This window comes from Erinaceus europaeus, chromosome 4 (assembly GCF_950295315.1).
Source record: "Erinaceus europaeus chromosome 4, mEriEur2.1, whole genome shotgun sequence".
Lineage (NCBI taxonomy): Eukaryota > Metazoa > Chordata > Mammalia > Eulipotyphla > Erinaceidae > Erinaceus > Erinaceus europaeus.
In genome coordinates this window covers 34805282-34827371 of record NC_080165.1, presented here as the reverse complement: position 1 = coordinate 34827371, position 22090 = coordinate 34805282, and the positions used below count along the sequence as shown (strand labels likewise).

The following is a 22090-nucleotide window of genomic DNA, read 5'->3' as shown; positions in this document are numbered from 1 at the left end:
ATGCAGGACGTAGCACAATCTAAGCCGAGCTAAGCTAAACTAAACTAAAAACTACAATCTTGTCCTTATAAATATACTAGCCCAGTAGGGTGGGAACAGGATGCGATGCAGAGAGGGTGGAGAGAAAAGTGACTGGTGAAAATCAGGGTATGACAAGGAGAGGGGGCGGAGCAGGTGAGAATTCTGCCACTAAACCACCAATGCCCTGGAGGGAAGGTGGTGCTTGTTAACAGAGGCTATGTAAATAAAATGAAGTGGTTATGTAAATAGAATAGTGTTAAGCAGGGGGGATTAAACTAATGAAACAGAAGGGGTTTTTAGAAGCATACCAACAATTCCTGGCAGATAAGCCATTGCTGAAAACTCTACAGAGCCATATTGCTTTGACTAGGAAGTAATCTTTAGACCAGGTAAGTTCCAAAAAGGGGCTACTTGAATAAATGACATTTTCACAAAGAACAGGGAAACATTTGATACCTGAGTCAAAGCCTGAGAATAAATAAACCTGGAGATAGAATCTAAGTCCTGAAAAGATCTAGAGTAGCTCATTGAGCAGAGGGGTCAGCCAACCAGCATTGACTTAATCCAGCCTGAGCAGCACCCAACTCCCTGTACATTTCTTTTCTTCCTCTTTCTTTCTTTCTTTCTTTCTTTCTTTCTCTCTTTCTTTCTTCCTATGTACTCTGTGGTGTGAAAGTCATATTTTATGACACACTTGCTGATACTGGCTGATTTTATAAGTCATTGTATTGTACTGCCATGGTGACACTGGTAAAAAAGACCTAGCAGTTACGTACTATTCCACTGGGACGTGGGGAAAAACTTTCTCATATACTTCTTCCTGGGGATGGAACCATGGCCCCATTTTAGGAGCAGGGAAGGTTGTTAGTTACCTTATAGACACTGAGCCTGACAATATGGATTTTGCCAGGTCCTAATTAGAGGCTTCCATCAGGGTGGAGTTGGACAGCTCTGTCATCCTGAATGTGCATTTGTGAGAATCAGACCCTGGTACTTAGCCTTTCAAGGTTTTCTTGAAGAAAACCTTGCAACCCTTTGTCGATACGTTGATCATACAGACATAGTCTATCAGTGGCTTTTCTTTCTTTCTTTCTTTCTTTTTTTTTTTTTTTTTAAACAAAGCACTGCTCAGCTCTGGCTTATGGTGGTGCAGGGAATTGAACCTGGGACTTGACAGAGCCTCAGGCTTGAGAGTCTGTTTGTATAACCATTATGCTATCTACCAGTGGCTTTTCTAAAGGAAGTTGTGGAAGGAATGAGAGACTCAGATATTCATTATGTGTGTACCAATTCACAGTATTACTCATATGTGCAGTGACATTGGTAACATTTTCTTCCCCACTTAGTTGCCTTCATCCTTGAGAGCTGAAGCCCAATCTGAGTAACTTCTGTCCTCTCATGTCTCCCTGTGTGGTAGCAGGAGGTTGACTGAATGTTGGCTTTTCATGTCATGTTCTCCTGATCTTTACTTCTGTAGCATCTTTAGATTACTAGTGTGATTCTGAGGCCTTTATAGGAATATGTTTTTCATCTACATTTCTTATTTGGTCAAAGATGCATGTTTATTAGTCTTAATTGAATTTTGTATACTGCAAAGTCAAACAGCATTACTTGAAAGTCATCCAGAAATTTTTCTTTATTATTGATGCCAGGGTTATTGCTTGGACTTTGTGCCTCCATGATGCCAGTGCTTCAGGCAGACTTCTGTTTTTAGATGGATAGGGAGCGGGGAAGACCACAGCACTGCTCTGGTGCTTTCCCTATGCAGTTGCTCCAATGTAGTAGCTAGGGACTTGAACCCTGCTCATCATACATGGCAAGGTGTGTGTTCTACTGAGTGAACTATTTCTCAGCCAGAAATTTTAATAGATACATTTAATATCTTAATGATGGCCCTGGTTGGTACATGAGCGAGCCACACTTGCTTCTGCTGATTTTGAAGTTTCAGGTTCTACTCTATATATGTTTTGACAGTTACATTTCTGGGCAGTGATAGTTCTTAGTATACACTTTAGAGAAGCATTGAAAGTGAGAATTATCAAGTAGAGGGGCTGGGTGGTGACGTATCTGGTTGAGTGCATGTGTTACAACACATGCAAAGGCCCAGGTTCAAGCCCCTGATTCCTACCTGCTGTTTCTATCCAATAAAGAAAAAAAAGGTAATGAAAAATTTTAAGAGAATTATCAAGTATAAAATTCAGTTTCTTCTGGTATTAACAATGTTGCAATTCAGTACCCTGTAACAAAATTTTATTTGTATTTAAGATTTTATTTCATTATTTTATCCTAACTTAAGAATCCTTAGGATAGAAAGAAATACATTACTGAATTAAGAGAATAGGCAAATGATGTCTCAAGGTTATTTCTCAAACTGAGAACCTTTTTTTTTTTTTGCAATGATTTAATGATGATTGACAAGATTGTAGGATAAGAGGGGTACAATTCCATACAATTCCCAACACCAGAGTTCTGTATCGCATCCTTTCCATTGGAAGTTTTCCTATTCTTTATCCATCTGGAAGTATGGACCAAAGGTTTTTGTTGGGAGCAGAAGGTAGAAGGTCTGGCTTCTGTAATTGTCCACTGAATGTGGACATTGGCACATTGATCCATAACCCCAGCCTGTTTGTCTTTTCCTGATAGGATAGGGCTCTGGGGAAGTGAGGTTCCAAGACACATTGGTGAGGTCATGGTAGCATCTTGCAATTTGGTGACTAGAAATATATATAAAGATATAAGGTATAAAGCAGGATATATTATTGTTTACTAATCAGGAACCTAAAGGTAAGAATAGAGCAGATGGAACTCTAAGGGTCTTCATGTTGGAAGAAGCTAGGAAGTCTATTTTAGGCATATCCCAAGGGGCCCGTGACTTGATTAATTTTTGCCTCAGCCTGACAGCTACATGAAGGTAGGCTAAAAGTATTGTCTGGGAAAATGGTGTCAGTTGAGAATAGGACGAGAAAGCAGAGAAACATTTCTTACACTAGCCATGTTGTTGGTGATGGGGGTGGGGAGTGGGGGGACAGGGCAGAAATAATCCTAGATTGCACTATAGCTAAAATCCAATTTTAGACAAAAGTCACCGATTCTGAGCTATTTTACAGATCAAATATAGTTCTCAGAAGAGGGAAAAACTGTTGAGAAGTAAAACACCAGTTTCTCAGGATTTCTAGTTTGATGCACTCATCTGAACCATTTACAGACAGAGGGAACTCAGGTGTGAGTTAGGAAGGGAATGCAGATGACTCAGATCTCCACAGGGTTGAGTCTCTCAGGAGTGTCCAGGAGCTACAGAAGTGTTTGTTTCAGTCGGCAAGATGAAATCAAGATTAGTGATCATTGATGAGTTACTGAAATCAAGTATATTGCTTAGTTGTGTGAGAATAGAAGAAGCTGCTTGACCCGGAATTAGTCTCATTTTCCATGCATATAAGCGGTATGTGCATTATATCAGATAATCCTATACGTGAGTCTGTTCCTAGAGCTTTTATCCTTGTTCCATTGTTTGAGTTTTCTCTTTTTGCACCAACACTATTATTTTAGTTCAAGTAACTTGATCAGGTATTTAAGTTGTACAATTTTTTCTTAAAGATGTTTGTTGCTACTTAAGTCTTTCATAGTCCCTGAAATTATAAAGTCAACATTTTTGTTTCCACAAAAGAAACTTGCTGGGATTCCAACTGAAATTGCATTAAATCTAGAGATCAAGTTAGGATCTAACAATATATGGTGGATTATTTATTGATTTCTTAAATTTCTCTCAGTAATATTTTATATTTTTGTCTGACATTTTATTAGATTTATTATAGGAATTAAAGTTTTATACTATCTGTAAATGGCAATATTAACTTTTAAAATGTGTCTGATTGTTTTTGTTCACATATAAAATATAATTTTTACATCAATCTTATATCCAGAAATCTTGCACATTCACATATTCTGATATCTTTCCCATGCAGTATTTTATAATTTTTATAAAAACATGTCATTTTTTTTTGCTTCCAGGGTTATTGCTTGGGCTCAGTGACAGCACTATGAATCCACTGCTCCTGGAGGCCACTTTTCCCATTTCGTTGCCCTTGTTGTTGCCCTTGTTGTGGTTGTTATTGTTATTGTTATTGTTATAGCTGCTGTTGCTTCTAGATAGGACAGAGATAAATTGAGAGGAGAGGAACACAGAAAGGTGGAGAGAAAGATAGACACCTGCAGACCTGCTTCACCACCTGTGAAGTGACCCCCCCCTGCAGGTGGGGAGGTGGGGCCTGGGACTGAGATCCTTATGCTGGTTCCTGTGCTCTGCGCCATGTGTGTTTAACCTGCTGCACCACCACCCAGCTCCCATAATTATGTCATCTTAAAATATCATCTTTCTAATTTTTTTTCTCACTTTGACTACTGAGTTCCATTCAGATTTCTATCATATTTATGTTCTCAAACTTGAAATTCCTATATGATTTTTAGTTTAAAAAGGATGCAGGTTTCATGTTTTACTACTTAGACTGTTTTAAATGTCTTTCTAGAAATTCTTTGTTTAAGGAAATTCTATTCTGAGTTTGCCAGAAGTGTTTCTTTTTTTATTTTTTAAAATATTTATTTATTTCCTTTTGTTGTCCTTATTGTTTTATTGTTGTAGTTATTACTGATGTCATTGTTGTTGGATAGAACAGAGAGAAATGGAGAGAGGAGGGGAATACAGAGGGGGAGAGAAAGATAGACACCTGCAGAGCTGCTTCACCACTTGTGAAGCAACCCCCCTGCAGGTGGGGATCCTGGGGCTCGAACCGGGATTCTTACAGTCCTTGCACTTTGCTCCACCTGCACTTAACCCACTGTGCTACTGTCCGACTCTCACCAAAAGTGTTTCTTAAAATTTCAGTATGTTGTGAAATTTTATCAAATATTTTTTTCTGAATTTGGGGAAATTACTGTGATTTTTCTGCAGTATACAACACTAAGTGATTTTTCAGAAGTGAAATCGCCTTAACATCCATGGAAAAAGCCTCACATGTGATTAGTCACTTTTTATATGAGTATATGTAAAGATCATGTTCAGTAACTCTACTATCTGCAATCATCTACAAATCCGTTAGTTCTCTTGACTTTGTTTCTATTTTCTAGCATGGCTGAGCTTTTATGCTAAATTCTGCAGTGAGTATACACCCTGCTATTGTTGTCTGGGTTTCAGACTGGGTTTCAGTTTCTTCTGGAATACAGACAAAATATAGGCAGATCCCTATGTTCTTTTGCTCCACTTGAGGCTGAACTTCAGAGTGTGTTCAGACTTGTTTGTTTCTGGGTTTCCCTTTCTCTTAGAGGTTAGTCCTTTGGGGCCCTCCGCTGAAAGTCTAGTATGTTTATCAGAGCCCCTCTTCCTTGGTGGGCTCTGAACTATACTTTTTAACTTCCCTCAGTACTGTGAGACTGCCAAAAATGCTGCTTTGCTTTTTATCCTCTCTGTGGTTTCTCAGCTTGTAAGCTTGTTTTCTCAGCTTCTTACTCCATGCACACACAGCTTTATATTGTGCTAATATCTCAAAATTGTTGGAGTTTGTGGCAGTCAGGAATTGAAGAGCTGGGATCCTTGGAGGATGTGAAGCCAAACTTCAGTGATGACATACATATGAGGTCACTGCTGTGCAGGCCTGTCCTTGGGAGCCTTAGTCCTTCAAGCCCCTCCTGCCTTAAGCTCCAATGATGCAGCCAATAGTAAGAATCCAGGGTCTAGGATGTTACGCTTTTCTGCAATGCACAGATTACTCATGTTGCGAATTAACTAACACCCAGAAATGAAGAGGTCAAAGCAAATGCAGGGCTTACTTGATGTATTTCCCCGCACTGAGATTTTGACTTTATTGCCTGTTGGATTGCTTTGAGATGGCTTCAAACAGGTTTAGATTTTGTTTTAATTGTTGCTAATTTATTTATTGCTACCAGAATTCTGGGGCTTGGTGCCTACAGGTGTTCACTACTACTGGTGGTCCTCTCCCTCCCTCTCTCTCTCTCTCTAGAGGTAAGAGAAAGAGAGAAGAGACATCTGCAACACAACATTCATTGCCTTTCATCAAGTTTCCTCCTTGATAGTGGGAATTAAAGGCTTGAACCCAGGTCCTCATGCATGATAGTATATATATATATATATATATATATATATATATATATATATATATATACACACACACACACACACACTCTACTGTGAACCACCACCCAGCCCCCAATTTTTGTTTTGTTTTGTTTTGTTTTACTTAGTGGGGTTATTATACACATAGCCAGGAGCACAAGCATTCTGTGGACTAGGTTGTGGTGCACTTGAGTGTACACATTACTTTGCCAAGCGACCAGAGCTCAAGCCCCCACTTTACACTTCTGAGGGGAGGGAGACACCTCATGAGTCCCTCTCTGTCTCTCCCTATTTTCTCAGTTTCTCTCTGTCCTATCAAATATAATAAAAAGAAAAAAAAATGGAAAAAAATGGCTGCTGGGAGCCAATGGATTCATAGCACTAAGCTCCAGTGATGACCCTGGCAATTAAAATGTGTGTATGTGTAATTTTTCTTAGAAATCTTTATAATAAACTACCAAACATACAAAAGTGGAAACCGGAGCAGAACCCAGTCCCTGATCTGGCTGCAGGGTCTAGGAGAAGGGTGACCTTGGGAAGCATTTCTTGCTTACTAAAGGCTCTGCGGATTGAGCTGGATTTTCAGTCTGCCGGCTGTTGTGACACGGACTGTCCACTGAGATAAACCTGCGATAGCCATGTCTGTGATTTACTAAAAAGGGTACATTTGAGAAAGCCATAATGGAAATACACCATTGTAGTTTGCAGTCTTGGCAGGGCAAAAACAAAGCCTTTTGTCACTGGGCCAGCCACACCTGTTTCTCTGTGTGTGTCTGGTTTTTAGAGGTCTAACCCGTAGGGATGCGTAGAGTCTCCCTGCTGACTGGATTATCTCTGAGGCACTCAGCCTGAACCTCACGCAGACATTGATCTTTTCAACATTTGTTCCTCTGGCCCAAAAAAGAGACAATATCAGTGACCCACAACTCAGATCATCTAACTAGTTAGTCTCATCTTAGTCAAGTGCATACTTCTTACATTTGGAATGGTCTGCTTGCAATTTTTTTTTTTGTAAAGCTCAAGAAGTTAGTAAACCTTATCTCTGATTGCATGTACATTCTATTCTTTGCAAAGGCATATTGGTGAAGAGGATGTTGCAAAGTTGACTGTTAAGTGTTCAGGAAGAATTGTATACATACAAAAAAATTTGTATATACTCAAAAAAAACTGAGAGAACAGAAGCCAGGATTTGGTGGGCCAGAGAAACTGTTGTTTGGAAACTGCTTATCCACTTGGTAAACACGTAAGAGAAAAAGAAAAGTGGTTTCTGAGTTTGGAAGTCTTGCCTTCTGAACTACTCCTTCCCAAGAGCAAGGTGGATGTGGTTATGCCTCCAGATCGCTAATTTTGTAGGAGGCCACTCGTGGGAGGGATGAGTCTGAAATACCTTGTCTCTAAATCACACATTAATAGTATTTGTACTCATTTATTTCCCAGTGTTGGACCAGATGTGGAGATGTAGGATTGGTGATGAGAATTCGGACTTTTAAGATTGGCACATGTTGAAACAGTGGCAGAATTTCTTGATTTATCTGGATTTGATCCACAGGATAAGTGGGATCACGGTGAAAGAAAATTATGTGTGTGTTTCAAGTGTTTCAAATAGACAGTGAGGAAATCCACCCATACCTCTTTTTTTTGTTGTTTTCTGTGATTTTTTTCCAGATCCCCACAGGGAAAGTCAATCTATAGGACATTCAAACCTTTATTTTATTAATGTTAAATCTAAAGAGCAGTTGAAGCAACACCTACCACGTGAAGTGTATATACATATATATGTATATAGAGAGATAGCTCATCAAGTAAACTGCATTCCTTAGCACGTGTGAGGCCCTGAGTTTGATCACCAGCGTCATGTGAGCACACCAAGGACAGCACTGAGGGAACTCCATTCATGATGGAATGGTGCTTTGGTATTTCTCCCCGTCTTCCTGTCTTCCTACCTCTCCTCTCCTTCTCTAAGTAAATGAATAAATAGCAGGGGGACCATGGTTTTGATTAGTGGCACTCTACGTGAGATAAGCAGTGGAACAAGGAACCCTGTTAGGAATGCAGATTTTTCAGGCATCATTCCACCTCTCAGGAGGGTCCAGCATTCTGTGCCACAGACCCTCTAGAGGATTCTGATGAACTTGAGAGTTATAGTGTGATCACCAAGAGCAGGTGCAATGGGCTGGCAAAGGAGCTCACCTGGATAGTGCACCTGCTTGGCCACGTGTGTGACCCAGGTTTGAGCCCAAACCCTATAGCATTGGCAGAAACTTCAGTACTGTGTTATCTTTCTCTCTTTTGTTCCGTCTCTGAAAAAGTAAACCAGGAATGGGTGAAGCCCTTGTGACACCCCACACACACACACTCACAAAATAAAGATTCGGTTGTTTTAGGCTTTTGTTTTTTAGTTTTTGTCCTTTTTATTGGATGGGGGGGTTTCATGGTTTATAGTAAACTTGTTGACACATGGATATAAAATATTTCATTTCACTGTGGTGTCTGAAAAAAATTCTCACCCCTAGTGCAGATCCTTTTCTACCATGTACCAGAACTCCAAAGCCTCCAACCCCATCCCTCCACCCCACTTCCTTCCCCAGAATCCTTTGCTTTGGTGCAACACACCAAACTCAGCCAAAGTTTTACTTTGTGTTTCTCCTTTGTTATTGCTGTTTATGTCTACAAGTAAGATTATTGTCTCATATTCACCCTTTTGGATTATCTCACTTAACATGATTTCTTCAAGCTTTCTCCAGGATGAGATGAAATACATGACTTCAGGCTGCAGAAACAGCATAATAGTTATGCAGAGAGATTTTCATGCCTGAGGCTCCAAGGTCCCAGGTTCAATCCCAGCACCACCATAAGCCAGAGCTGAGTGGCTCTCTCTTCTCTCTCTCTCTCTCTCATTAAAATAAATAAAATATTAAAGAAAGAAAAGAAAAACATGACTTCATCATTCTTATCAGCTGAATAGTATTCTACTGTGAATATGTAACACAACTTTCTTAGCCACTTATCTGTTGTTGGACACCTACGTTGCTTCCAGGCTTGGGTTATTACAAACTGTACTGCTATGAACATAGGTGTGCATAGATTTCTTTGAATTGCTGTGCTTGTTTCCTTAGGATATATATGGAAAAAAGAGATCAAGGTTGTGAAATCAGAGCTGTAGAGCACACTCGTGCTTTTGCCTTGAAGACAGAGGCTCGAGCCCCAGCACCCCAAGGGAGGTGTTATGGAATGATTTTTTTAAAATAGCTCACTCTAGCTCTTTCTACCAGCTTTGTTCCTGTTGCCCTTGCACTATGTCTGTCTGCATCCTTGGTGCAAATCCCTGGAAATTTTCTCGCAGCCACATCATTGAAGGCTTGGTGATCCTTGGCACTGGCCCTGGCTTATGCACATGGATCTCCTGCTCCAGGGCAGTCTTCTGTCCCAAAAGCCTGTCTTTTGGAATGTGCCTGCACCTCCCTGGTTCTAGGCCTTACCCCAAGTGTGGTCCAGTGTCTGTTGTTTCTGGACCGGGGGCTTGGACCTGCAGAGCAGACCTTGTCCTCTTACATCTTAACTTCAAAGCCTTGGACTGGTGGTTCCCTCTTGCTGTTTTCCATGAACACCCTCCCCATCCCCCTGCTCAGTCCCTTCAGCACTAGAGGCAGTTTGTCACCAGGGGGTGTGACATAGGCATGCCAGGGGGTGCTTTAAAGAGGGCAGGCTGAAGGTGGCCCCTTGACTCGGCCTCACAGCTGAGTAAACTCCTCTGGCTGTACCCCTGGTTCTGAGCGTGGAAAAGATGACAGGAGCTCTCCCATCTCTGTCTGAGCCCCATCAGCAGGAACAATTGCTGGCTTCCCCTCTGAGAAGTCTGTAGTTTCTAACTCAGATGTTTCGCCGGCCTCCCAAGTATGAGATGGAACAGAGAGGCCCTTGATTCATTTGTCCCAGGAAGTCTCTCAAAAGGCACTTTATCATCATGGGAAGCGTCACCTGCTGGTTCTGTCACTTAGTAGGCTTTTGATCTTGGCAGCATAACCACAACCTCACATCTGCCTCAGTTTCTCCTGCTGGGGCATAGGGACAATGACATTTGACCTCCCTTTAGGGTTGCTATGATGAGGGTCAAGTAAAACAAAGTATATCAAAGTGCTTATAACTGATGTAAACATGTATGCTAGGACAGTGAAATAGCTCACGTGGAGAGAGTGCGACTTTGCCATGCATATAACCCAAGTTATAGCCTGGCCCCCAGCACATAGAAGGAAGCTTTGCTGCTGTGGTGTCTCTCTCTCTCCCCTTGCCCTCCTCCTCCCTGTATCTAAAACAAAACAACAAAAGATTAATAGCATTATGATGCTCATCTTAAACTGATTCTATCCCAAGGTCTTGAGTATGTGTGATTCTAAAACACAAAGGCCAAGCCCCCCCCCAATTCCTTTCATTTCAGAGGGGCCCAGATAGAAGGCACACCACACCACCACTCCACCATCAATGGAGCATCCCTGGTGTTGCCCGTGGTGCTCCCGTGTGGTGCAGAGGATCAAACCCAGATCCTCTTGTTCATAAAAGTGAGCTCTTTTGTCCTGTAAGATAGTGTAGCAGAATAGTTCCAGGTCCAGGGGGATTGATTTCTTCCAGAACTGAAGCAAAGAGGGATGAATCTTCCTCCTTCCCTGTCTGAGAATTCCAAGCCATTTCTGGAATTCATAGTGACCTTGCCACACCTGAAGGTGACTAACTCTCAAGTCACTTGAGTCTATCTGTCCACAGCCCTGAGGGGTAGGTTTCTTGAAAAGCTGTAAAAAAAATAAATAAATAAACAAAACAGAATTGTGTCTTGTGGAGTCATTGGAAGGAATGAAGTTGAGTTGACCTCCCAGAACCCTGCCTAGCTCAGGGCTGTGAGGAGAGAATGGAACACCCCACCATATGGGGGCATAGACCATGGTGAGAGCTCAGTGTTCCCCACACACTGCCCACAGGCCTGATTAGAGGGAAAGCTGTGAGGACCTTGCAGGACTGATGCGGCTCCTTATGTTTCCTGATTTCACAAACTAACACAGAGGTTGCCAGGTCCCAAACACAACTCAAGTCACAACTCAGTGAATGCTGGTGTCAGTTGTGATTTTAATATTTCTTTAATCCTCTTCCTCACTCCCCACTACTTGTTCTCTTTAGAACTCCTCTGTCATAACATAAGCAGTGGTTTGATTTGATTTTTATCATCTGTCACTCCATTATCCACCTGTCACCTAACTATTCACCATCCACTGATCTATTTCTGAACCTATCATCAGTTAGTCATCTGTCCATCATCTATATATTAACTATATCAATCTGTTCATCTGTCTAGCTATCACCCATCAGTCATCTGTCAGCTGTTAATAGATCATCTATATCCTGTCATCATCTCTCCAGCTCTGCCATTTGATTCCTAGAATCAGTAGAGCCAGGCTTTTTGGCAGAGGTGAGTGTCCCTCTGTTCAGAGAAAAGCTGATCCCTGAGGACTGATTATGTCTTCACTTAGTACTTGGCCAAGTTTCTCTATGTATGTCCTGCATGCATCTTGTCTGACCCCACAGATTATCATGTGTGGTTCTGCAGGGTGGACCCAGGCTGAATTTGCTTCTCTGAATGCAGGGCCCAGGTGGGAGAAGGGGACTTCACTGTGCTGTCTCCTCTCTCCTCAGAGACTCTGACCTCTTCCTGCTGGACACTCGTGTCGTGTGGGCCTCTGAAGAAGGCTGGCTGGAGTTTGACATCACGGCCACTGGCAACCTGTGGGTGGTAACCCCACAGCACAACATGGGGCTTCAGTTGAGTGTGGTGACGCGGGATGGTGAGTGTGTGGACACAGCAATCACTTCACTGGTTCTGAGCAGTGAGGGTGGGGACCCCAGCATCTGTGTCTGCCTCTCCTGCCCCATCACACTGCTGTTAAAAGGCAGAACCTCTCCCCTGAGGACCTGGGAAGCACCTGGAGGTAGTGAGATGGCCCTGGGCTCTGGGGGACTAAGGGGAAGTTAGGGTAGTTGGGTAGAAATTGATGCTGATGTGGGGGGGGGGGGGAAGCAGTGTCCTCTCTGCAGGGGCTAGAAGTCCTCCAGCTTCAGACATTCAGCAGATCAGAAGGAAGAATGATCTGGAAAACCAGTCCAGCCCAAGCAGGACATAGCTCTCACAAAGAGCACCTTTTTCTGTCCTCAGGACTTAGGAGTGCTTTGCCTTTACTTGTCCTCAGGGCACCCAGGAATCAGAGCATGCCTGGGGGTCCTCTCTGCCCTCCCTTCCCAGTACCTTAAGAAGGTGATTAAGGACTCAGCAGAGCTCTGTGGTCTGCCCTCAGGTCTTAGCATCAACCCCCGTGCTGCAGGCCTGGTGGGCAGGGACGGCCCTTATGACAAGCAGCCCTTCATGGTGGCCTTCTTCAAAGTCAGCGAGGCACATGTGCGCACTCCCAGGTCAACCCCTCGCCGTCGGCAGCAGAGTCGCAACCGCTCCCCACAGGCCCAGGAGATGCCCAGGGTGACCAGTGCATCCGGTAGGTAGGGGCGGGGGTTAGGGACTGGGGATGGATGTCGGTGCCTGCCTGAAGCTGCCAGTACTTCAAGTGTGCTGGCACACAGGTAGAAAGCCCACAGATGTCCTGAGCCAGTGGGGCTTTCAGGCCTGCAGGGGAGCTCCGGATACTCGCAGATGGAGTCTGTGGGCTCCAGGGCTCTGTGGTTCTGTTAGTCTAGGAAAGCCTCTTTTGCCAGGTGTCCCTAACTCTTCTTATTTATGGGAAGCTCCAGGCTCAGTCTGTCTTGCACGTGGGGCCAGGAAGTGGTATAGAGTGGGACTGGGTGACATTCACAATCTTGTTAGTGCCTCCATTTCAAGAGGTGGAGGCAGTCCTGACACCTCAGGAGGCAGGCTTACTGCTTATGCAACTGGCTGAGAGAAGAGCAAGCACACTCTCCTGATTCTCTTTCCTTTTCTTGAGGGCATCTAGGTGTTCCCATGGTGGCAAGAACCAGTGGTAGTGTCACATTCTGTCTCCCTGGCCACAGATACTTTATGGTGGCTGCAGTAAAAATAGGTGAGCCTGTGCTCACCTGGAGGAGAGAATGGAACCCAGAATAGGCAGGCCCAAAAGGTGAGGGAGGGATATAGCATACCCCATGTGAGTGCTGATTCTATGACCCCCACCTTCCTCAGGAGGAAAAAAAAAAAAGCCCTCCTAGCTGTACTTTCTTAAGAAGTAGCCCAGGGGAGTGGGCAGTAGCACAGTGAGTTAAGCGCATATGGTGCGAAGCACAAGGACCGCCAATGAATCTGGTTCGAGCCCCTGGCTCCCCACCTACAGGAAGGGTAGCTTCATAAGCAGTGAAGCAGATCTGCAGACGTCTGTCTTTCTCTCCCATTCTTTGGTTTCCCTTCCTCTCTCAATTTCTTCCTATCCCGCAATAACAACAAGGGGGGAAAAATGGCCTCCAGGACCAAGCCCCAACAATAACCCTGGAGGCGAAAAACAAAACAAAAATGTGACCCAGACACTCAACCTGTCTGAACATACACTCTCACAGAGCCAGGAAGCCCTGAACCCACACCCAGAGATCTCTCACTTTCCAGACCCTGTTTCTAAGTATTAGTTTCCTGTTACTGATTAGACAATTTGGGGACCAAATCTGAAGATTTGCCATCAAGAGAATGCTTCACTGGTTTCAGCCCCAAGGCTTGGACAGACCTCATCTGCTCAGCTTCAGGTTGTCCATTCGTCTCAGGTGTGTGGTGTTGACAGGTTTGCCGAGATTAGATGACAAACTTTGGTTGGCTCACAGCAGTTCAGAGTTGAAGCACCTGGCTGTCAGGAACATATATATTGGGGACCCTGGCAAGGTGAGGTATGGTGCTGTAGGGAGCTGAATCAGTTCTCCTAGGTGACTTTTAGGAAGTCACCTTTGGTGTACAGAAAGAGTTAATGCCACTGCCCAAAGTACCCAATTTCTCTCTGGGAAGAAGCATCTTCCTTTTAGTTTCTGACTTCATGTGCCATTTATTTTATCCTTATTTTCCTATAGGGCCTGAAACTCACCCCAGGGGGGAGCTGTGGCATTTTGTTTCTTGTCTAGCTGGTGTTTCTTGGAAGCCTCACTCAGTATGGGAGTTCCTGTGTTTACCACTAGAAACAGGGTGAGGGTTTAAAAAGGAGAAGACATGATTACTTCCTTTTATTTGCTTCAGAGGAAGTCTGCCGGAGAGAATTAGTAATCTTTGTGTTTTCCCTTGGGGCCTCATGGTGGCATCTGCCTATGGTGGCCTTCCATTCATTATTGAACTGTGGTCAGTTTGGGACAAGATCTCAGACATGAAGGCAGCTCTCGTAACATTGATTGCTTTTTAAAATTAAAATTTCACTTGAATTATTCAGTACCCCCACACCAACTCTTTGAAATTGAGAAAACATGTCTTCTGATCTCGGTTTCAGGGATGTCACCCAATTATTGTTTCCCCCAAGTCTCTCTCAGCATCTCAGTTTGGTGAGGTTGAATTTAATCTGAATAGAATTGCTATGTTTTGTAATCAACTGCAAGTATAGCTGATTGGTTTGGGTTTCTTTCCTCCCACCACCCTGCACCCCATCCTAGTACTTCCAAATTTCTATCGCTCCTTCATATAACATAGAGAGGGAAAAATACATGACAGATACATTGAGCCTTGGCCCTAAGAAGGAATTAATAATAAGGGTTCACTTCACTTCCCCTCAGTCTTTAACTGACCAGAAAAAAAAAAAAAAGCTTTTTCTGATTACTGGGTCCATTGATATCTCACTTTTTTCTTCTTTGAATGAAAAAAAAAAGATGGAAGGAACATCTTGTCATATTCAGTGTCAGAGGAGTCCAGGGCTAGGAGCATGCAGGTTCTCTAACCACCTCCTGATCTGCCGCTCTGTTTAACTGGCCTCTTCCTTATTTTTAAGGAGAATAGACATGCAGACAAAGACGCTTTTTTTAAAGGGATTTCAAAAGCCAGCTGAAAAGTGGGCTGACTGGCTGGTTGCACTTTGCCTCCAGTGGGAACAAATGCTGCAGAGACAGAAGTCTCTGGTGTGGATATCCTTTGCAAACCTTCTAGCAGACCAGAGCAAGAGATTCCTTAGCCTCTGCTGCCCTCCTCCTTCTACTGTGTGCTCCTATTTCCTATGAATTCCTATTTCCCCATCACCATCATCCCTCTGCAACCCCACCGCATCTGGGTGAGGAGAATAGCACTGTGGCATGGCCCGTCCTTGGGTGTTGTGTGGTTGGCAGAATTATCACTGTCTGTGGAAATGAACTGAATGTGCTGAGACAGGACTATGGGTGATCAGGGGAAGCCCAAGAGCCCCTTCAGTGTCCTCTCCACTGCCCACCGGAAACTACTATGACATTTGTCCGTGGCCTTTGAGCTGGACTTCCCCAGACACATGTAGGGACAAGAGGCTTGACCCATAATGTCCTTGTTCCCATGTGCCTCTCTCTTCTGAGGCTGTTGACTGAATAAACATGGTGGACTGGCTAGGTCTCACCTCCCCAGTGGGTGTGTCTCTCCTCTGGAAGCTTCACTGACTGCATGAGCATGTTGTCCTGGTCCCTAGGCTGTGAGGGATTCTAGGGAACTTGGCAGTTCTTATTCTGCCTCCAGGTCACCTCCTCCTGCTCTCCACCTGCCCCCACTCCTTCAGTTGATTCTGCTTGGCCCTTTGCTCTACCACTTACCCTCTTCTCTAACACCTTTCTCTTGGGGCTCATTACCCTGTCTTCTAGGGGTCTGGTGATTACCCTGAGGGAACAGTAAGTGCCATGTGTGAATCTAGATCCTGAGTCAGTGAAGTGTCTGGATCTTTCCAAGATATCTTGGGGAGAAACAATTTGTGTGACAAATTGTGGCAAGTTTGAGGCTTCCTGTTCTGTCTGCTAGCTGACTGCTAGTACAGAGACTTTGGGCAAGTAAGAATTCAGAAACATTTTGTGACATGTGTAACAATTCCTGTCAAATGGGACATCCAGTGCTGGGGACAGATGGATATGGGCCTGTAATTCCACCATTTATAATCCTTTCAAGGGGCTAGGAATTTCAGTTTGTCTTTTTAAAAATTAATTACATTTTTAGGTGTTTTGTTTGTTTGTTTTTGCCTCCAGGGTTATTGCTGGGGCTTGGTGCTTACACTATGAATCCTATGAATCCACTGCTCCTGGAGGCTCCCCCCCTTTTGTTGCCCTTGTTGTTATTTTGCCATTGCTGCTGCTGTTGCTGAATAGGATAGAGAGAAATGGAGAGAGGAGGGGAAGATGGGGAGAGAGAGAGAGAGAGACACCTGCAGACCCACTTCACCACCTGTAAATCGACTTCCCTACAGGTGGGGAACCAGGGGCTTGAACCAGGATACTTAGGCCAGTCCTTATGCTTTATGCCATGTGCACTTAACCTGCTGCGCTACCACCCAGCCCCCTATTTATTTATTTAAATATTTATTTATTTTCCCTTTTGTTGCCCATGTTGTTTCATTGTTGTTACTGATGTCGTCATTGTTGGATAGGACAGAGAGAAATGGAAAGAGGAAGGGAAACGGGGAGAGAAAGACACCTGCAGACCTGCTTCACCACCTGTGAAGTGACTCCCCTGCAGGTGGGGAGCCGGGGGCTCCAACTGGGATCTTTACACCCATCCTTGTGCTTTGTGCCACGTGGGCTTAACCTGCTACGCTAATGCCCGACTCCCAATTTTATTTTTAATGAAAGAAGTACAGAGAAAAGGATAGACAGATAGACCAGAACACTGCTCATTTTTGTCTTATACTAGTGCTGTGGAGGACTGAACCTGGACCTCAAAGCCTCAGGCATGAAAGACTTTTGCATAATCATTATGCTATCTCCCCACCTAGAGATGTTTTTTTCTTTATTGGAGGGACTAATGGTTTACAATTGACAACAAAATTCAGTAGTTTGTACATGTCTAACATTTCTCAGTTTTCCACATAACACTCTAGCCCCCTCTAAGTCTTCCTCTGCCATCATGTTCCAGGACCTAAACACTCTCCTCTCCCCCAGAGTCCTTTACTTTGGTGCAGTACACCAAATCCTATCCAAATTTTACTTTATGTTTTCCCTTCTGTTACTATTTTCAATTTCTGAGTGGGGTCATCCCATATTCATCCTTTTCTTTTAGATTATCTCACCCTGATTTCTCCAAGTCCATCTAAGATTAGGTGAAGAATTCACCATTTTTAAGAGCTAAGTAATATTCCATTGTGTATATATACATTTTTATCTCAAATTAACGTATTTTATTTTTTAAATTTTTATTTATTTACTAGACAGAGAAACTGAGAGAAGAGGGAGATAGAGAAAGGGAAAGAGACACCTGTAGCACTGCTTTACTGCTTGTGAAACACCCTCCCTGCAAGTAGGAGTTGGGGGTTTGTGTGTTGTAACCCAGGTCCTTATGTGTTGTTTCCTCAACCTGATGCTGTAGTCTCTTCTGTTTGCATCTGTCCAACTCTGTGACTTCTTTGCCCTGTCGGGGGCTAGTGACTGCCCTTCCCGCCCGCCAGTTTCCCTGCCTTCCTGTGTCTGCTGAAATGGTCTGCCTGTTAGCTGTGCCTGTCTAGGCTGGCCTTGCTCCCACCACATCTAGAATACACACTGAGTCTGAGCTACTGTGCTTGGCATGCTATGTCACTTGTTTCCAGCATCATCTTGCTGCTTTCTTTCAATGTCACCACTTGCCTTTGCCCCCAACCCTCACCCCACGGTGCCCTCTGACCCCCATAGGGCCTTGTTCAGAACATCATTGGATATTAGTTGTGGGTCCGGCTCCTACCACCTCAGCTCTATTTTTAAATAGATTTTAATACTTTATTATTTATTTATTGGGTAGAGATAGAAATTGAGATGGAAGGGGAAGATATGGAGACACCTGCAGCACTGCTTAAACACTCATTAAATTTCCCCTCTGCAGGTGGGGACCAGGGGTTTGTACCCAGGTCCTTGTGCATGTGCCACCACCCGGCCCCCACCCACCCACCTCAATTTTTAAAACTTCTCAGAGGATAATCTGTCTTGACTTCGCATTTCCCCAGTGCTAAGCAGAGGCCTGTCATTTAGGTAGAAACCAGGGCAGCCCTCCCCTTTGGATGGCAAGGTAAAGGCCAACTTGGGGGACCCGACTGCCAAGGCAGGAACCAGTCAGCAGTTGTCAGGTCTGATATGGCAGCCAGGCTGCAGTGCAGATCACAGCATACAACCCAGTAGTCAGCATGGGGGTCCCTGATAGTGCCTCCCTGCACACACACTGGCCCCTAGCCAGGCTTCATTTGCTGTTCCTCCCGTCAATACTCTGCGGAGCCCTTTGCAGCTCTAAGACTATACCTGTTTGTAAGAGTGCCTCCTACCTGTACTGTCATCTAAAGAATGTGTCCCCAAGTAGGAGCCCCAGGGATGTTGGGCTCTGGGCATATCCCCTCTAGAGCTGGCACACACGAAACTCCTCACAAACACCTGCTAAAGGAGCCATTCAGGACAATAATGAGGCATCCATGCCAGTCTGGCAACAGTGACCCAAAGTGACAGAGGAAAACACCAAGCATTTGGTCTGTCTGATGGCCTGATCATGACTACCCCATGCACGGACACCCTGGGTATGTGTGTGAAGGAAGATATTAACATGTTTCATCTCCCCCACAGATTACAACAGCAGTGAGCTGAAAACAGCCTGCAAGAAGCACGAACTGTATGTGAGCTTCCAAGACCTGGGATGGCAGGTAGGTCAAGGCAGGGGGATCAGGGAGGCCAGCTGGGCCAGGATAGGGGTGAGAGGAGCGTGGTTCTATGTCATTTTCCTGAAAGCAATTGTCTTTTGTTTGTTGTTGATTTTTTTGTGATTAATAGTGGACTGTAGTATTTTAAGATTACAGTGTATAGTTCCACACCACACCCACCACCAGAGTTCCATGTCCCCAACCCTCCCATCTCCCAAAGATAATCACTATAGTTCTCCTGTTAGAAACAGTTTGCTTTCTTTTGTGCTTTTTGTTTTCCAAATTCTTGTATATCAATTCTCTAGATTCCACAGATGAGAAAAACCATCTGGTAGTTGTCCTGACAGCAGTTGTTATTGAGATCCTAGTTCAGGGGTTTTGGCTCCCCAGGAAGCACTAGAAACCACCCCCCCACACACACACACCCCTAGATCCCAATAGGACAAAACACACACACACACACACACACACACACACACACACACACACACACACACACCCCCTTAGATCCCAAAAGGATGAAGTCCTGCCTACTATCTTCATAGCCTTGCTGGCACCTCTTCTGGCGCCTGGGCCATTTCCTTAATCAACAACCATACCCCAGTGCTCTTCCCTCTTTTGTTCAAAGTCTCTAGCATGTGGACTGCAGTGTGTTGAGAAAGATCAGACCTGACCTGCCAGACCACCGTCAAGCACTCAAGCATTCACCCCTCATCTGAAAGCCACCCGGGTTTATAAGAAAAGCAATATATTACAGGTGACCAGGGACAGAAGACAACCGTCCATATGCAGGTGGCACTGTGGTGACCTGGAATCCTTAGGCCAGCTGCATGGGCTGGAAGAGCAGATGAGTCTGTGGGCACTAGTTGAGCCACCATATTATAGCCTGGCTTTGCCACTTGAGTATGAACTTGGCCACACTCACCTACAGTTCCTGTGTGCAGGTGATGTACCAGTGTATGCTCACTGCTTCTTTGTTGCTTCCTTTGGCTTTAAATGAAGGACTGGATCATTGCTCCCAAGGGCTATGCAGCCAACTACTGTGACGGAGAATGCTCCTTCCCACTGAATGCACACATGAATGCCACCAACCATGCCATCGTGCAGACACTGGTAAGCTCCCCACCCTCAGTCCCAAGGAGTGCACCCAGGGGGGTGCTTCTGGTGACACCCTCCTCCCCCACTTCTGCTGCCCAACAGGTTCACCTCATGAATCCCGACTATGTCCCCAAACCCTGCTGTGCACCCACGAAACTCAACGCCATCTCTGTCCTCTACTTTGACGACAACTCCAACGTCATCTTGAAAAAATACAGGAATATGGTTGTGAGGGCCTGTGGATGCCACTAACTGAAAGGGGTTGCAGGAACACGAATGCCATCCCAGATTCCTGGGCTACATGTGCCTTAAGAGCCCTGGAGTCTGGTGGGGGTGGAAGGAGGTGTGGCACTACCTGGTGCTGGCTGGTGCCTTCCTGCCCAGGATTTGCAAGGACCCTGTTGACAGCTTGCTCACAAGTAGTTGCTGGTCTGTAGGAAGCTAAGTTTGAATGTCTGTAAAACAGTCTGGTAATTGCAGGGATGTATCTTTGAAGGGTCTCCCCCACCACCCACAAATGTAGTTTTAGCTTTGAATTAAGCTATTGTGATGTTAGCAAGTAAAAAGGAAAAAAAAAATACTCTTCAAGGAGTACAAGTGTTCTTGGCTAAAGTATCAGCCTGATAAGTGTTACTCAAAAACAAATTTTATGGAAAATGCCTCTACTTGTAGATCTCATCCCAGGAAGGTCAGTTTCATGGGGATCAACAGCCCTGTAACCAGAGCTGTGGAAGTGCCTTTGTACAGACGCTGCCCTTTGGGTATTTGTGCTGGAGTTCCATGGGTGTGAAAACATTTTTCAGTCAAAACAGTCCCTCTGGTTTCCACACTCCGTGGCTTCCCTGTCGCTGTTCTCTTGGCTAGAAACGAAAACTGGCCTAGTACCCTCTGAAGTGAGGTTCTGAGAGGTGAGCAGCACTCCCGGCAGCCACTGTTTTAAACCAGGTGAAAAAGCCCAGGAAAGCAGTCCTGCAGCTTTCTTTGGAATGGTTCTTTGAAAAAGCACATTGACTTCCGGAACGTTCATCAGCTTTGACATCTTCTTTCATTAAACTAGCTCCTCCACTTTTCTTCTACGGCAGGAGTGGGGAACATTTTTTTTCATAGCAACATTAAGTGCTACTTAAGTTGATAATTTTGTATGGCCTGTGAGTAATGTTATCTATATCCAAATGACCCTTAGCAGGGAAAGGCTCCACAGCCCTGATCTACAGTACATACCATGTTACAGGGGTAGAGAAAGGGGTTGGATGGCTACACTGTATATGAACCTAAGTCAGTTTTCTCTTGTAGAAAGCAAAATTCAAGTCTTAGACTATTTCTAAATGTCTTTTTAACAATCATGTACTTGGAAGCAGATTTCATATTAAATTGATTAAATACATTTATGATCTATAACTATTTGTACTTAACAGTTTTTTTGTAAATATAAGCTATAATTTATTGTCTATTTTATACCTGTTTTGCTGTATTGTCTAAGGAAAGCACAGACCTTTTTTTTAAAAAAAATTTTATTTAGAAAGCATCATAGTGTAAACAAATTTGTACCACTTTGATTTTAATACAAGACTCATGATGCAAAGCAGAAACCACTCATGAGGGTTGTGCTTCTCTAGAAAGTTTTTTTTTTTTAAAGAACATCTGTGAACCAGACGTGATTAATAAAGATTTCCTTTAAGGCAGAGGCTGGTCACCATCCTGCTCTGTTGTCATCTGCTGCAGATGACAGTGGTCTGTTTCTAAGATTCTCACCACCAATTTTTTGTGCCAAGTGACCGTATCCCCGAGCATGGCAGGTGGGTGAGGGTGCCGGACACACAGGTGATTATGAGCAGGTCAACGACAAGGAATACATAGGTATGTATCTCCGCAAGCCCAGTAGATTCCTGTTCACTTCTTTCATAAGCATTTCTGCTGCATAATTAACTGACTGTAAGGCAAATCACTGGTTGATATTTTGGTTTCTATTATAGTTGGGTCTAAACCTCAACAAACAGGATCGGGTGGTAACAAGTACATACAGGGATGGGGTAGAAAATATGCTGATGAAACTGACTGGCAGTGTGAAGAGCGAGCA

The 22090-nt window shown here is 44.1% G+C and overlaps 1 protein-coding gene across 1 annotated transcript in view; it reads left to right on the top strand.

The window, feature by feature from the left end:
* Window positions 1–21695, top strand: part of BMP6 (bone morphogenetic protein 6) — a 146443-nt gene extending 124748 nt beyond the window's left edge. Inside the window, exons 3-7 of the mRNA XM_007524254.3 lie at window positions 11825–11973; window positions 12481–12675; window positions 18842–18918; window positions 19918–20028; window positions 20116–21695. Of these exons, the coding sequence (XP_007524316.1) occupies window positions 11825–11973; window positions 12481–12675; window positions 18842–18918; window positions 19918–20028; window positions 20116–20265 (682 nt within the window). The 3' untranslated portion in view covers window positions 20266–21695. The remainder of the gene's footprint in view (window positions 1–11824; window positions 11974–12480; window positions 12676–18841; window positions 18919–19917; window positions 20029–20115) is intronic.
* The last annotated feature ends 395 nt before the right edge of the window (window positions 21696–22090 follow it).